Raw genomic sequence first — 17,640 nt, forward strand, 5'->3', positions numbered from 1 at the left:
ACACGGCCTAAGAAACTTTTTGAGGCTATTGCGGTAACTTCCATCTTTGTTGTAAACACTCGAAACAATAACTTTCACAACACTGTTACAGGTCAAATACAACACACACTTGGCCAATGCCAGTGCCACATAAGACTTTACACTTATGGCAAATTACATGTACATGAGTAAGCAACGTTTCAACTTGGCATGCACAGTACAATACTGCCGAATAGACAGAGGGCACACAATAAACAAGCTTACATACGATACCCAGTACTTTGATCCATTTGGCATGTTTGGGCTGTATGCACAAGTGTCTATTTATCTGTGGCCAGCCATAACATGTGCATCTAAGGGAAGTGGCTACTAGCTACAAGCCAGTGGCTGCTATAGGTGCACGTTATACATGTACATAGCCACAGCCACAACTTTTGGATGCAGCCTGAGTGCTCTCACGTGTAGCGTAGTTCCTTCCGTCCCTTTTTGAGTTTGAAATATAACAGATGGAACCAGTCCATCAATGGACCTTTCCCATGAAATATAGGCAGGTGCATGCGCATTACTACCACTGGTTGGCAAAGTTGCTTAAATCTATGACGTAACAATACAATTCTCCATGCGCGCGCAACTATAAGCACATGCAAGCCGTTTCCGTACTAGTACATGTATAGTATAGTTTGACCTGAGTGCCAAACTTAAAGACAAGGAATTGATACCAACCCCAAGACACTGAAACTTCACTTAGTTTCAAGAAAAGTGTGCTGAAGTATTCGAAAAAGGCTGTAATATGGTTTTATTTGACCTTCAATGCGCCAGGTTGTGGTTAGAGCAACTCTCCTACACTGCCGACAGTGTTGACGGCTGCACTTGCCAACCAGTGGTAGCAGGGCGCATGCACCTGCCTAATTTGCACATTCCATGGGAAAGGTCCATTGGCTGTCTTGAACCAAATCACACTTTTCCTGGTATACCAAGACAAAAAGTACTTCGTACATGTAAACTGGCAAAATGTAACCTCGCGTTAGGAAAACAAAGTTGTCTCCATAGCTTGTGCACACAGCCCAGATAATTACAATGTAAACATGACCAATGAAAATGCCGTGCATACAACGCACATGGTACAGTACTTCATGCAAATCAAACATGAAACAATCACAGCATGTACATTAATCACATCTGCACGTCCAACAGCAAGTTTTAGCTATGGTCGCTGTGCACGAGAACCCATCACCAGTGACAAGAGGACAGCCTGAGCCAACAACACATCAGCAAAACCCATGGCTGTCATGTGCCAAGCACACACAGGAGGAGTGCACAGGTGTGGACAAGTGCGTCTACGTGCCAGATGAGGCACTCTTGGACAAAAAGTGACCTTCTCATTCCCAAGTGGAAACCACTTCATTTTTTTTTTTTTAACCACTTCACGCAGGGGTGCCCAGTACCAGAGACCTTAGGTTTGTGCGCATAGTCGGAGTGCCCAAAATCGGACAAAGGAACTGGGCCTTGTAACAAAAGACCGTACTTGAAACAAAAGACCGGGCTGCTGGGAATCGCCAACATTTTTTCAGTTGTCAATGGCGGAGGGAATCGGTCATTGTTATGAAACAGTATACCACTATTTGTGGCAATTTAGACCACATATGGTTAAACCAAATTCTATTGTTGGTTCTGCCACCTGATCATCCAACAAGGAGGTGGTGAACTACATGTACTTGTGCTGTGATTATAGGCAATTGATTCTTCAGCAATGTTTATCTCGGTGAAAACAAAAACACAATCTTGACAGCCATCAGAATTTGCAACATGTTAAGGTCAACAGCACAGGGTTCACACTAGTCACATAACAGGAGACCACAATGTGTTCAATTTTCTTGGAATGGTTTCCCTAAATATCAAGATGCCTTCATGCAAAAAGCTATCAGGAAACAGCACATGTGTGTGTCCAAATTGTCCGCTGTGATTGTTTGGTTTCCATGATTACAGCTGTCATGGCAACTCCCTCAACCATCCTCTTGACAAACTTTAACTTTCACTTCATTTACAAGTAGATCAAGTTTCCTATCAACAGAAAATGTTCAAATTACAATTCTCTGAGTTGTTTGTTTTGTATTGGGGAAGACACATGTGCTTGTGCTTCCTTAATTAAAGAAACCTCCGCAAGAATGATTTGGGGCATGCCAAACAGGTGAATCCATGATGAATAAGCGAAGAACATGCACGGTGTGTCAACAGGGCTGATTGAATGACAAAAATGATTGCAGAATCAGTAAAACAGGGCACCATGCACCATGTTCATTGGGTCAGAACACCACAGGTATATACAAAATGAGTTAATAGCAATATAGCAATGAAACTCTGGAACAGCTACTTGAAACATTCTTGAGAGTTCACTAACAAGATAAGGTTGTGGTCTACTGGAACTGCAAATAATTAATCTCCACATCAAATAAAAGACGGTGAATTCAACAATGATCTCAGTTTTGCCTAAAACGTGTAACAATAAAACCTAGAACTACAGACACCAAATATACATGATGCATGTGTTTGCCAATCCCAACATTGGCATACATATACCGGTATATTCAAACTGAAAGGCCAACGAGGTAAGACTCTGAAGTTGATGTTTACCTATGGACACAATTCCTACGTTGTTATGGACCTTTCTCCACAAAAATTGGTTCATTTCACCTTTTCCTGTTTGCATTAGGACACAATAGGACCAGAAGGTACAGTAGACAAAATGAACATTTTGACTTCACAATGTACATGTATTCCTAATAAGACATGGATACAAATGAATCTTCAGAAAGGATTTTTCAGACACAACAGAATGTACATTTTGTATGAATAACCTCTGAAGGAGTGACGGAGAGAGGACGAGTACAATTAAGCCTCATCTCACGGTCTCAGGACTTTTATGTTCAGGAGCAGGATCGCCAACAGACATTCAGCACTTGCCATTCTCCACCCAGGATTAAAACAGGGAGCCCACAGGCCAAAACATACCCCTGATCAGCTATGTCACTGTTCCAAGGTTCAGTACAGATTACATTTTACTCTTTTCCCAAGATGACTTTTCTGGCCAAATGCCATGATGCACAATTGTTACAGTCCAACTGAATGACCAAGAGGCAAGGAAAGATCTCAAGTCTGAAAGGATGTCCCTTTATCTCTTCTTTCACAACTCACAAAGTTTTCGGTGGTTTGCTGTCGTAAATTCGATATGAGCAGCTTTGAAATGCGATACAGATATCCTCTATCAATTCATAGCTGGGAAAGTACAGAAGACAAAGGCATATTACTTCACTTCTGAAGGGAAATAAATTCTGTTTCAGTGTTTACCCCTCCCTCCCTCCCTCCCTCCCTCCAAAAGGGAGTCTATTAGTGGAAATGAAAAAAAGTGGAAAAAAGAAAAAGAATTATCACTTCTTGGTAGTTGAAGGGATATCGCAGCCTGAGATTTGGGTTATTTGCATCATCATGCATGAACAAATTTTGTCCCAATGTTACTTGAAAGCAGCCAAGCTGAAAAACAAATTATGCGCCTGTCCAATTTCAGCAAATTTCAAGCCTGCCCATGTGACATTATTGGAAGCAAAAGCTTAGATGGCAAAAACATACTAAATGTGCATGAGGTTAGTATTCTCAGTTAAATGTCTACCACTGTTACATGTTTACAAATTGAATTCTCTATCAGACATGAAACAGTTAAGGACATCACATCAACCACGAATTGTAGTGTGTGCCACTACCAGATACAAAATTCAAACAGTGTGTGGTACAATACACGTCCTGGGGAAAGAGGTTGACACCTCCTTACTTACATCATCCTAGGGTAGAGGTGGCATCCGGAAAGAAGCGAAAAGATGTATGATGGAGAGGTGGATAAAAAGTGGCAAGAAAGATTGCAGTGGTCTCAGATACAAAATAATAGAGTGAAAATTGGCAGCGTAAAAATAAAACCGAAGAAAAAACTGTAGATTACAAGTACAGATAAAAGCAAAACTAAAATGCAGCAAAGTCAAGCATCAACTTACAGACATGTACCTCTAAATTGGACTGGTGGACGTTATTCATTTCCCCACCTGGCATCAATGTAACTTATATTCATTGTAAAACAAAGGCGGGAAATTGCTTGAAAACTTGGATAAACCTTGAATTATGATTGCCGTCTAACCAAAAATTGGTGGACTTGTTGGTCCATCCAGCATGCATGTTGGTAGCGTCCTGGAGTTCGGTGCAAGGTATTTGAGATAATAGATCTTACATGTAAAAAATAATGCAGGCAGACTAGTAAATGACAACAAAAGTTGAAAGGAAAAATGCCATGCATGGAATAAATGAAAGAAAACTCCACAACTGAAAAGCAAAAATCCGTGTGAAAGAGACAAGTACCTCATTGCAAACCAATCTACACAATCCAAGATACAGGGCCAATCAAAATAAAGGAAACCCATATTCAACCACAATTTACAGGAAAAATGCAGATTTCTTCATTAAGCATTGTATGTCTCCAGAAAGGCCAGCATGTCTTCTTCCAACAACATCTTGATCATGTGCTCAATGTCACAGTTGAACGAGTAACAATGCATTGTTGACCAGCAGGTGACATTTGCTCTGTGACAAATTGCCGGTAGCATACACAAACATTCAAAAGCACTTGTTTGTGTTGGCCTAAGCACAGTAAAATGTGCATCATCTACAGTGTATGCTGATTTGCCACAGAGTAAATTTCACCTGCTGGTAAACAATGCATTGTTACTCGTTCCACTGTAACATTGAGCACATGATCAAGGTGTCACTGGAAAGAAGACATTCAGGCCTTTCTGGAGACATATAATGCTTAATTAAGAAATCTGCAGTTTCCCTATTAATTATGGTTAAATTAGGGTTTCCATCATTTTGATACGCCCTGTATTGAAGAGCTGTTCAAAAAAATTGATGGGTGTGCAAAATCTTTTCAATGGTCACAAGAAGTATCACTGTCCCTTTAACATGGCTCCCACAATGACCAACAAAAGTAATCACCGATAAAGCCAGAAAGTATTATTTGACAACCTTCACTCAATACATGGCAAGAGAATCTGACTATTTTTTTGGAACCTGGCCCTAGCTCTGTTGTGTATGTGAAACTGGGGTCAAACAAAATCAAACAGGAGTTTTCTCTAAAAGAAAAGTGTTTCTCTTCCACACAAGTTTTTCATCCCAGTTTGATATTTCAAGCTGGTTATTTCAAAGTTCTGTTCAGTTTGACTAATGCTGCTGTTCATTTTCAGTACAGTACTGACAAAAGGCCCACAAAATTGAACTTGCAACGGCACGCCACCTTCAGTTTTGGAGAAAGCTAGTCACCTCAGACAACTGCTTTTCACATTTGTCTTCACCACTGCTCCATACAAGAGGCAGCACACTACAGAGACAATAACCCGTTCCAGTGACACAAACCTTTGACCCATTAGGCATTTCTAAATTAAAATCATGGGCATTTCGAAACAACCAATCAAGATAAGCAAAAAGTAACTGCACCCAAACCACAAAACCCTTGTGTAGTTCTTTAATTTCATAGCCACCCTTGTCAAGCCTGTTAAGCTAAAAAGCAACATCTCATCCACGTCTAGAGAAAAAGAAATCAGTAAAGAGCTTACGTTATCTCTTCCTCCAGAGCCGTCTTGAAGAGTTTAAGCATGAGAAACTCCTCGCGCTGGTTGGCGGCGTAGTTGTAGAGCGTCAGGATGACGGACTCCATGAACTTGGTGGTACGGCTCTGGGGCATGGCAAAGATGAGCTTGGCCAGGTAGCTGGGGTTGGTCTGCAGCAGGTAGAAGAGATGCTGGTAGGCCTCCAGCATCTCTCGCTTCTCCCTGCTCAGCGCCTTCAGGCCCGAGGTGCGACTGGTCTCCGTCTGGCGGCGCAGCTTCTTGCCATGGGACACCACATCCTGGGAGAAGAGGAAGACAAGCATTATTGTCCTCAATCTTCCAATAGTTGAAGGGCTCAAGACTGTTTGGGGGTTCATACATTGAATAATCGGATCCCATGAAATGAGTCTCAAGGGCATATTTTGAAGAAGCTATCTGTTCGAATGTACTAAAGAGGCCATTTTTATTTTCTTTCAAAATGATTTTCTGGGACTAATTCATTTCCCCTTCCATATCAAAACATAAAAAAGCCCCAAAATTTAGCCTCACGGCTGAGAGAGCCCAGCCCATAAAGAAACCTGAAAATCCCTCAAACAGTTTGGTCTCAGATCCACCCTTCCCTGCCTCCTGGGAGCCGTTACCTGCAACGTGATCCTGTTCTTGACCAGAAGTCCTATCTTGATGTCCATCATGTTCAAGTCGTTCTCTAGCTGCTGATTGGAGCGAATCTTCTTCACCACTTTCTCACGCAACTCTTGCAGTTCTGTTATAGCAAAGCACCCATCAATCTTTTCACCTCTTCAGATCCCTACAAATTTGCCAGCACTGGATTTACATCTTCTGTGTTTAAAGTAAACAGTGAACATTTGGCAGTCTGTAATGTTGCTTACCAAGTTCCTCGTTCAAGTCCACTTCGTTGCTCTCAAGTAGGTGAACAAACTTTGAGACCACGCTGACAGGTGGATTTTCTGATTTGACTGCAGGAGAAAGAGAGGACGGAATGATTGAAAAGCGGAGCTGGGTAAGGCTTTTTTAACACCCAACCCTATCCCCAATAATGAGATTATTAAAGGTCAAACAAATGTTTGCAAGCAACTTCTTTCTTCTCAAGAAACTTGGGTCACTCTGAAATTACCTCATAAACAACATGAGCCTGAAGTAAAACAAGATGTACATTGCAATCATACCACAAGTAATTATATTGATGATACACTCTAATGATATTAAGCAACTGCTTGGTTTACTGAAGTACTTACTGAGTGTGAAGTAATCATTCCTGGCTTTGTTGGATCGCCAGAAGGTCTGAATTCTGATCACAGAGTTCACCTAAGGAGAACAAATTACAAATGGAATCTCTCAATCGTCAGGAAGACTGCGACAGTAAAACATAAAAACAAAACTTTTTCTACATTTAGAACAGACTAATGACACTGTTTGAGATTAAAATGATTGGGGTTTCTCTCACTAGTGTACACATCTACTTGAAATGAATTGTAACAGCAATGATTACATTAGTAAGTTGTAGTCAAGGCTATCGCAACACTCTTCAAAAATCAAGCCACAACTTCCCCAGTCTCCTTGCAAGCTCCTCCACAAATCCAGTCACAACAACGTTCACAAGACCCAGTCATAAGTTACAGGGTGAACAATGACAAAGGAATGTTTTCCTTTGCATGACCAGTGGCTCATTCAAGACTGGTGGACGCAGGATGGGCCACACTATAACTTTTGAGTTTTCTAACACTGGTGTTCAAGGCAAATGATGCAATGAGAAGGCATAACGGGTCGGTAAATTTCTCGAGTCGCATTTGGCAAATTGTTTTGCTATCGAGAGTGCCAGTATTTTATGACAACCATGCATTCAGGAAGTGTGACAGGTGGACAAACTGGGGGAAGGTCCACTACATCAGTTTTTCTTCTGCCCCACCTGGACCCCAAAACGTTTATACTTCTCTTCAGCAGAAGCTGCGTTACACTCCTACTTACATTATCTCTGAAGAAATTGAGTCTTCCCTGGTACTTCTTCTTCTCTCTGTACATCCGGGCATAAGATTGCAACTGGAAAAAATACATAAATAACACCACAATACTGTAGTAATACTGAACCAAAATGAAATACTTTGAATATAAAATTATAATTGGAATACCATTTACAATATATGAATACCAATATTGCTGATGAGAGAGTTTCCTTTAGCAAAATAAAGAACTTGTCTGTACCTTAACAGAGGTTTCCTCTTGCTTGTTGAGGAATTCAAGTCTGTCTCTGTAAGCTCGTCTCTGACGGAATCCCCTGAGCCAACTCTGAAAGACAGCATCACATATTAACACTGACGTCAATTCACTTGAATCTACCCAGATTGAACACCCACTCTCCTAGCAATACTGACCTACCTGCCTCTTTGCAACCACTTCAGCAGTGCCACTTTTGACTGAATTTGAAGAAACAAGAATTTTGATCTTACGTAGTGGTCTGGACATATTTTGATGACAAATTTCAATAAATCGAGTTAACAGCAAACAGGTCAAATATTTGAATAACTCGGTGAGGTAACAATGGAAATCTCCATGCACACCCATGGAATTTTTTGGCTTACAGAGCACCTGTTTTGTTTGTTTTCAGCAACTGGAATGTTTGCATTGAAATACGCTTTCCATTAACCACTTCCTGCCAGGTGGGAATTTGAATGTGCGGGATGAGTTCCTGGGTGATTTAAAGATTTTCCGTTTTCAAAATTCTTCAAGAATTCATAACTTCATTTACTAGATGTTTAGACCCACACAAATGACTGTCTGGTGGCTACTCTGACGGGCAACTTCCACTTTCGCCCGAGTATTGCAGCCAGGACTGCCGCCCCAAGAGAGCCCAGATTATGCGGTATTGTGTAATTTCCTTTGTTCCCGAAATTGGCCCAGTGTGTTGCTGAATGGCAGTTGCGTCTTTTCAAATGCAGTCGGATTAGCATGCAGCTGTACTGCATCGCTCATCACTGGAGTACTTTTGTCCCCGCTGATAATCTGCAGGCGCTGAATGGCCCAAACAGTGGTATACTGTTTCAAAATAATGATGGATTACCTCCAGTAATGCCAGCTGAAAAATGATGGTAATTCCCAGCAGCAGGCCTTTTGTTCCAAGTACGGTCTTTTGTTACAAGGCCCAGCTCCTTTGTCTGATTTCGGGCAGCCCGGCTATGTGTACAAACCCAAGGAGTCCGGTACCAGAAACCCTGGCACCGAGTGGTTCAGCAAACTTTTGCTCAATGGTCAGCAAAAAAAGTTGCTTAAAAGTAAGCAGTGTCGTGAAATTGGGCCCATATTGGCATCTATCTTACTATCATAAAAGACTAAGCCTATGAACGCATCAGAGATAATGTGGCTACGGCTTCACTTTTTTGCCAACAACATACTACAGAGAACAGCCCTCACCGTTACCAAAACTGCCTAATATTGAACACAGGCTCACCTGTATGCGAACGATAGCAGGTAACTGCCTCCTGATGAAATCCAGTCTCTCCTTGTAGGCCTTCCTGGCGATAGTCCCTCTGACGTGAGACTGGATTGTGACGATCTTGTCCTCATTGGCTTGGAAGAGGAGGGCACGATCATACTCGGCTGTCACCCCTGTCACAACTTTCTGTCAGTCAAATGAATAGTTAATTTTCAAAAACACCATACTTGCCAGCTACGTTGCTTGAATGTTTCTGGCTTTTAACTAGGGATTATTTAATGCCAGCTGACACCAGGTGCAGGATTATTTTTGGCCCAAAAAGCAGCCTTTAAAACGGACATGACACCACGGCAAAACTTCATTTCTAGGTTCAGGGTTCCTGCACCTAAAGGACAATAAAATTCCATAACTTTTCCATGACCAAATTATGAAAATCCATGACCCAATACTGCAATTTCTTGGACTCTTCGGACTTTAAAAGCTGCAAATAAAATCAAGAATTTTTTGCACTTACTTCACACATAGTGTTGAAAAATTCCGTGACTTTTCCATGACTTTAGTCATTTTTACAAAATTCCATGACTTTTCCAGGCCGCGGGAACACTGTATGTTGGCCCTCATTAAATAACCTTACCAGCCATTTGTACAAGATTTGTGAGGCATTATAACCAGCTTAATTTTTGTGACCCTCTTAGGCCACACACAGCAATTTTTGCGACAACTGCAACCTGCATACAGTAACCAAGTTTATATGAAATACACAGTCACTTCCACAGACTTGTCAGTAGGTGTACAAAACCAATTGGGAATTTCACAGTTTACCCAGTCACCTGTTGGCGACAATACATCGCCCAAAACGTGTAAACATAATCTCTGTGAAGTTGTCTTACAAACCACCTGGTAATTTATGTCCCCTAGCAAGATTAAAGATACGACACTCAGCAGAGCTTCAGTTTGGAAGCACGTGAGCCATTTTCGGAGCTTTTTCGGTTTTTTTGCTGTCAGCGCTGACTTGCCTGGATCTCCTCTTTGCTGAGCTGCAGGTTGGAATCGTTGAAGTCTTCCGCTTCAATCCAGCTGGACTCCATGGTGAGGAAGTTGAAGTAGAAACTGCTCCCATCCTTCAGCTTGTGGCAGACCCAGCTACCTGGAGCACCACCTGCAGAGAAAGAAGTAGGGAGAGACGTAACAGGTGAAAGGCAAGAAAATGTTGGAATGTAATTAAATTAGAAGTATGGAATCTATATACTGTTTCCTCCGCCCCTCCCATGACAAGACTGCCCCACCCATGATTTGGGGATTTACTTGCAAAGCGTCAATGCATGCGGTTTTCTAGTATGAAGTTAAAGGTTCTCACAACACTTTAAAATGGGAGAAGCTGGCACCCCCTCCCCAAAAGGGACTAACTCTGTCCTTGGCGATACTTAAAATACAGTACACGTAGCTGGAGGACAATCCAATCTAATCACAGTGCTGACTCTATTTTTAGAATTCTTTGACCAATCAGCTGTCTTACTCTTTGCCTTTTCTTCCTTGGCCTCTGTGAGTTTCTCCATGTAAGTCTGCTCACACTCAGGGACCACTGAATGGAGAGCCAGGTCTGGGTGACGCAGTGCATCCAGGAGAGGGGTCGATTTCTTGTCATCAATCATCATATTGACATTGGCCACGCTCACCGCAACTGTACAAATGAAAACAAGAAGTTACTGAGAGAAAATTAAGAGATAAAATATGCCCTGTGCTTATTAAGAATACGCTCAGCCCAGATTGAGGACTGTTTCCAGTCATTTGACAGGTGGTGTAAGTACAAAAATCTGGAAACGAAGGGTTTGTTAAAAACAGGCAACAAACATCAGGCCATCGGAGCCTTGACATTGTACTTGACACTGGGTCAACATTGAGATGTTGGTAGTTGCAAAGATTTACATTACAAACTAGCTCAAAGGTTGCAGATTAACCCTAATCATTCTGAATTCAACAAGCATATGCACGATTTCAATGGTCCCTACAGGGTTAGGGTCAACAAGGCAAGACCATTTCTTGTCTCTGGAGTCAGTATCGAGTCAACTCTGATAGAAGCACACTCCTTGGTTCACTTGTTACACTTCTGCATCCTCCCCTCTTCCCCCCGATTTTTTTCATAGTTCACAGAGACAGAGAGCTTACGCTTATTTGCATTGACGTTCTTGTTGTTGGACTTGTCGACGCCATCTTGGATTTCATCCAGCCACAAAACAGCTGCCTCATCCTCCATCAACTGACGACAAAAAAAATTGTCAAAAAACATCTCTTTTTGTCAACAGTCATTTTAGTAAATATATACTTGGTGTCTGAAAGATAATATTGTGTAGGTTAAATATAGTTTAACACTTTTATGGCAAACGAGGGCCAACCAGTCTGTGCTCTGCAAAGGCAAACCTTGCTCTACTATATAGGTACATCACTTTCATTTTTGACCCAAACACTGAATACACAGAACTGTACCACACTGAAGTCACTGCCAACATAGGCAAAGGGTAAACTTTGTGAGAATTAACAATGTCACTTTCAAGTGGAAACAGGTCATGTTCACTGCATCGCCATTCTCAACCTTCACCTCTTTTGGTTCCCCTCGACAAAAATGCCAGGATTTCTGGTCCTACCTCTGCCTTGTGGTCCTTTTCGCCTCGTAGCGTGATGAGGTAGAGTATGTGTAGCTCGGGGTCCACCTCTCGCAGCTTGGCGGCTGGGGTCTGCAGAGCCTTAAGGGTCTCGTCTGGATCGCCGGTATCTATGGCCTCGTTGATCTTTGCCACTGCCATGATACCTAGAAAGAAGTGCAAAGACACAGCATCAATAGACCTGGCTTGTGATACAAGATGTGGACGCAGCCAGAGAAGCATTTCCTGGTAATGCAGTAGAATCACAATGGGCTCTCCACTGATTTGCGCTCAGCGCACAAATTTTCTGAAGGTCACGTTCTGCTTTGCAGCTCTACAAAACTGAGCTTAATGTTAAAGGGAAAAAAGCCCCTCCACATCTCTGCCAGCAGTGGCTACTCACGTTCGTGTTCTTCCTGGACCTCCGCATTGACCTTTTCCACACAGTCTTGTATATGCTCTTGTAGGAGATAATCCGCTCCAGCCTGCAAGGCGTAAAAGGTGTTGGCATTGCTCAATGTTGACAAATTCACTAATGGCATGTCAATGTAACGACAGACGGCTACTGGAAATTAATGTAGCAAATGACCTCTGAATGGTGATACTGGGCTGTTTACGGGGCTCCTGGTGAAATGATCACAGTCGGACTGATCTGACAGACTGTAAATGATCTACAGATGTTCATTAGAAGCTTGTATTTTGAATCAATGCTAGAACATTCCTAAGCCAAAATGCTGTAAGCTGGGAAAACAATGTTTGCTCGCACACAGCTTCATGCCCATTTGATACATGAACACTCAAGGCCAACTGCTGTTGAAAATATATGATCTTGAAAAATGAAAAGTTGGAATTTTTCCTCTTTGCTGTGGAGAGAGTGCTTTTAGTCACAGCGGCTAGGTAAATGTGGCATATTCAACATGATTAAACAATAAAATATTACAGACAAACAAAATATCTAGACGGCTACTCAGCAAAATGGTTTCCTCTTTTTTGGGGTTAAACATTCCAATATTTTTTTACATAGATAACTGCCAGGAGCTGGCCTGACTGGACTGACCTTAGCATTGGAGTGTTTCCGAGAGGCCAGTTTGTCCTGGTACCTCTGCCTGACCGTCTCATCACCGTCCACGTCTCCCAGGCAGGACTCAGGCTGCAGCATGAGGCGGACCGTCTTGTCCGCGTCACCTGCCTCCACTGCGTGGTTAATGCTGGCCACCACGCCAAGCACTGTGAGAAATGGTTGAAAGGGTTGATTGGTTGACGGATGCTGAACCTGGGCCGTTTCATGATAAATGGCCACAGATAAGGGATGTGGCAAGTAGAATTCGAAGTCATTACTTCATTGGCGCAAAGCTTACAACACTCTCTTTGAATAGCAGAGCATTGCAGTTTGCCAACACACACGCGAGCCCTACATGTACGGCCACACACGAATCACTTAGCTACAGCTTGAAATTACACCTGACCATGTGAGAACTGGCTGCGGCTACTACCATAGACTTACGCATAAGTTCTGGCCACAGCCAAGTCATACAGATATATGACCTGCTGTATGAACATGTGTGTTAGTACGGTGCCATTACAGGAACGGTGTCTCCTCAGATTACTTTATTGCCACAACCTTATCATGGTGTCCTTTACTGTGCAAATCTCAATTGATAGACGCCTATTTGATTTACGCGCGCAGGTAGAAGTACAAGGCTGCGCTACAGGGAAGAACAATGTCATGGGGAAAAGCTTCCTAGTTTCAACACTGTCATGGGGAAAAGCTTCCGAGTTTCAACACTGTCATGGGGAAAAGCTTCCGAGTTTCAACACTGTCATGGGGAAAAGCTTCCGAGTTTCAACACTGTCATGGGGAAAAACCTCCTAGTTTCAACACTGTCATGGGGAAAATCCTCCTAGTTTCAACACTGTCATCGGGAAAAGCTTCCTAGTTTCAACACTGTCATGGGGAAAAGCTTTTAGATGTTTGAAAGTTGTATAGCAGCGTACCTTGCAGAGCTTCTGAAAGCTGGTCATGCGTAAGATCCTGTCAATAAAGGATAAAACAGATTTAAACAGATTTTCAGAACGCCCAATGAGGTTTTTTGAAGCTCAGAAGAATGACAGGACTAAAGACTGGAAGGATCAATCAGGAAGCTTCAAATATGTCACTTGCCATTCCAAAACTAGGCTGAAGAATTACAAGCTAGAGTCTCAAAAATTATATTTAAATATCCAAGAACCACGTCATTTCTCAAAAACTCTGTAGACAAGTTTGTTTACTCTTGAGTCACTCTGAAGTGTGACAATTACCAGTTGGGAAGAAGAACGTTCAAACGTCAAAATCACTTACTTCTGTTTGCTTTTAGAAGGGAAAGTCATAAGTGACTTGTCATGAGACTATAAGCTCTAAATGAGCATAAAGTCAAGGACCAGTGCAAATACCTTGGTCGTATCATGAACTGATGTACATATCTTGATTAGCACACGACAAATTGTGCACAGACGTTATGCACTAGGAAGGTCGGTTCATGGTATGCACTTATCAAAACAGGTCAGTCTGTGATGCAACCAACAAATTCTCACCGCTTCGTTGGAAGCTTTCAGTCCAGACAACTCGTCCTGGTACAGCCCTGCCCACTGCACATCGACGGGCGGCAGCTTGGCCTCGGGTCTGCTGAGAGCTTGTACAGTCTCGTGGGCATTGCCTCCGTCGATGGCTGCATTGATGTCACGCACGGCTTTCAACACTGTACGGAAATAAAACAAAACAAAAATTTACGGTCCTAAAGTGTCCTTTTTTTTTCTGCTGTTTATCACCAGACAGGTAGCTGGCAAGTCTGAGTAATGAAGGAATTCCAGACATATTTTTAATCAGAGGTGAGATTGGAGAATGAAGAGAAATCAACAGTGGGGTTGTCACAATAACATACAGGCCTTGACTTTTAAAGGCTTTCAACAACTGAAAAGGAACGACTCCATTCTGACATGGCTTTAATTGTGAGAACCTTGCACTTGGAATTTGACACAAAGATCCAACTAGTGGCGAAACCTGAATGATTACAACTCTATAACTTAAGAAATTTTGGGTCAACAGTCCTGAAACCTGGGAGATGTCAGGGGAAGTCACACCTCTGTCTTGTCTTAATTTGTAATCAGTAATGACATACATGACGAAAAACCCCAAGGAAATCAACTGATCCAAGGGGAAAGTTGCTAACTGGAATATGCAAAGGTTCGAGGAAAAGCCCTGGGACAAAATTTTTAGTTGACTTACTTTGCTTGTGCTCCTCGGCTTGTGTGTTGGCCAGGTTGACACCCAGCTGGAGCTCATCTTTGTCCAAGGCTGTTCCTCTTTCACCTCCCATCTGCAACAGAGAAAGAAACAGTCACTGTGTACCAAGACGGGCAAACCTAGGCAATTGCGGTTCACCACAATGAACCAAGAGCTCTCAGTTGTGCACAGTGTATTGCAAACTGCTATCCATTGCGCGGCACTTTTTGACTGTGTAAACCGATGCATATATGTCACGCAATCCTTCAGTGGCTGTTAGCAGGACGCAGGTTTCTTTCAAGAATTTCTGCATACCAACTTTTTAAAGGCTTAGTGTTTATCTCCATCATTATTTTCAAGCCTCAGTATTTAGATTAAAAACTTCAAGTTCAACGCAGCTCTATCCTCTATTGCAGAAACAGATGCCCAAGTTTGCAATATATGAAGAGTACTCGTATGGTTCCAACAGTTAACGTGCACGTGAACAGCATGTGGAGCTCAAGGTGAGGAGGAAACCGAAGAGATAAAGCCCAGATTTGGAAAAAAAAACCTACGAATGGACTGGGGCTGGAACAGAACCATGGTGCTGAACAGCCTCTGCCTCAAAGCCACTGGCCCTAATCCTAAGGCCCATTCTACTAAGATGCAAACTGGAGTCTTCAAAATCCTCTGTCTCCAGATAAAAGTTGGAGACAACATCAGTCCTTATAAGTCCTCCCTTATTTCTTTTAAGGGACCCCTTGAGGAGAGACCATTGCCTCAATCCTCCAGAGCTCTCCAAAAATACTTGGATTGATTTGGGAGGACTCAGAAACAGCACCAAGCCCGCATGGCTGATTTTAATCTAAAGAGACGTGAAGTATCTACGTACAGGAGCCAGCCAGTAAAGGTAATCAAGGAATCTGTCGTATATCTTTCTGAGAAAAACTGAAACCTGAAGAAGTGCATTCGCACTAAATCCCGACACCATTCTGCAGCACTTCAAAGCAGTGCCAAAGTGAATGCAGTCTGCATGAGTTTTACCTCTGCCTTCTTCTTGCGCACATCAGACAGAATACTCAGATAGTAGCGGCCATGCTCAGACTTGACATCCTTCAGACCGATGGCTGGACTCTCCAGGGCGCGGACCAATGCGGTGGGGTCACCGCTGTCCAGTGCGGAGTCAATCACCACCAGTTGATTTTGTACTGCAGTCGGAAGACGGCGGAGAAGAAAAGCCCCACATTAAAACATACTGCTCTGAGAAAGACCAAGCTATCCTTGCACAAGAGGGGGAAATGGTTTAAAGGGTACCAGGAATGGGTATTCTGTAGACATACTCTTCCTGCAACCTTATAATCTTCAACACTTGAAAACTAGTTGGCATTCCTTTCAGGTTAAATGTAGTGAAAAAAAGAATATCTTTAAACGCTCAAAATTTCCATGCTTTCCTGGACAATTGAGGGTGTTGTTGCCGTAATGACCTTCAGGGAACATGGTTCGGTGCATAGGTTTTCTGATCCCAGAATTTACTCACTGAAAGCTTTTCTTATAAAGGGTTGCTCACACTTACACAACGAGTCACCCAAAAAAAGAGAGAAAATTTGGAGTCACCAAAAAAAGAGAAAATTTAGGCCAGCAAAATTCAAAAATATCCAGCAGTTTCTGGTGACCAAACCAATGTAACAATGAGGTGTTCTTCCTGGGCTGGGCTGGTCATAGTTTTACTCATGAATATCGAAATCTCATGAGCATGAGAACCAAAAAACCTTTTAAATGGTGGAAAAAAATTGGAAATGAGGTTAATGGAGATGAAAAGGTGCATTTTGAAGGTGTGAAGTGCACGGCAGAGACCCTTTAATAAAGATTGAGACGAAACCGTCAGACTCACCATTAGCGGTATTGATGTTGCCCTGTATCTCTGCCTGTGTTAGCAGCAATTCATACATGTCTCTCTCTGCCATATCTTCACCTTCACGCATGCTCTGTGGACAAAAGGAAATAACCATTGGAACTCTTTGAGAGATGTCTCTTCCGACCAAGTACTGTCATGGGTAATTCCAGAAATTAGGGGTCCAAAAGTGTGACATTTTGGGTCCCTGTTACATCTGATCTGTTATGGAAATGTCACCGGAATTGATTTCAAACTATTACTATTTGTTTGGCAGGTAATTTGCATTAATTCATCACTCTTGGAAATTAAACAATGTGTTCTGAACTTACAAAATCATATGTCAGATGTGAGAGGGACTTGAAAAAAATGGACCCTAATTTCTGGAATTACCCTCATCTGAAAGGTATTTGAAAGAAAGTGAATTTGATATTTGACAGAAAGTCCACTTGACTGGACGACGGTAGTGACTGGACTTGAGATGGGCTTGACTACAGTCCCCCTTGATGACGACCTTCGTTCCCCCACCTTGTTCATGGCACTCTGCTTCTTGTTTTCCTTGGCATCGTACAGCACCTCCTGGTACCGGTCCTGGTTATTGTTGATCAGATTGACAAGCATGGCGTTGGGGTTGTGCAGTGCCTTCATGGTGTCAGCAGACACTTGCTTGTCAACGGCTTCGTTTATGGCGATAACGGCAGCATGCACTGTGTATGGGGTGAAAGAAGATGTGTCTTTAGATTCCTGAAGAAACAAAGCCCATTACTAATACTGAATCCTTTGTTTTACACAGCTAAACCAAA

At 42.4% G+C, this 17,640-nt stretch overlaps 1 protein-coding gene across 2 annotated transcripts in view; it reads right to left on the reverse strand.

Moving 5' to 3' along the window:
- Nucleotides 1-17,640, reverse strand: part of LOC110987066 (ras GTPase-activating-like protein IQGAP1) — a 61,658-nt gene that overhangs the window by 17,369 nt on the left and 26,649 nt on the right. For both annotated transcript variants that reach the window (XM_087137423.1, XM_087137422.1), the window contains exons 9-27: nt 17,366-17,544; nt 16,838-16,931; nt 15,991-16,154; nt 14,971-15,061; nt 14,280-14,443; nt 13,704-13,740; nt 12,766-12,935; nt 12,112-12,193; nt 11,712-11,875; nt 11,236-11,326; nt 10,586-10,750; nt 10,086-10,228; nt 9,085-9,255; nt 7,842-7,925; nt 7,608-7,679; nt 6,878-6,947; nt 6,512-6,598; nt 6,263-6,384; nt 5,628-5,920 (exon numbers count right to left, since the gene is read on the reverse strand). In XM_087137423.1, the coding sequence (XP_086993549.1) occupies nt 5,628-5,920; nt 6,263-6,384; nt 6,512-6,598; nt 6,878-6,947; nt 7,608-7,679; nt 7,842-7,925; nt 9,085-9,255; nt 10,086-10,228; nt 10,586-10,750; nt 11,236-11,326; nt 11,712-11,875; nt 12,112-12,193; nt 12,766-12,935; nt 13,704-13,740; nt 14,280-14,443; nt 14,971-15,061; nt 15,991-16,154; nt 16,838-16,931; nt 17,366-17,544 (2,443 nt within the window). The remainder of the gene's footprint in view (nt 1-5,627; nt 5,921-6,262; nt 6,385-6,511; nt 6,599-6,877; nt 6,948-7,607; nt 7,680-7,841; nt 7,926-9,084; nt 9,256-10,085; nt 10,229-10,585; nt 10,751-11,235; nt 11,327-11,711; nt 11,876-12,111; nt 12,194-12,765; nt 12,936-13,703; nt 13,741-14,279; nt 14,444-14,970; nt 15,062-15,990; nt 16,155-16,837; nt 16,932-17,365; nt 17,545-17,640) is intronic.

Source organism: Acanthaster planci, linkage group LG05, assembly GCF_054643075.1.
Source record: "Acanthaster planci isolate LZ-2023a linkage group LG05, COTS_SCS, whole genome shotgun sequence".
NCBI lineage: Eukaryota > Metazoa > Echinodermata > Asteroidea > Valvatida > Acanthasteridae > Acanthaster > Acanthaster planci.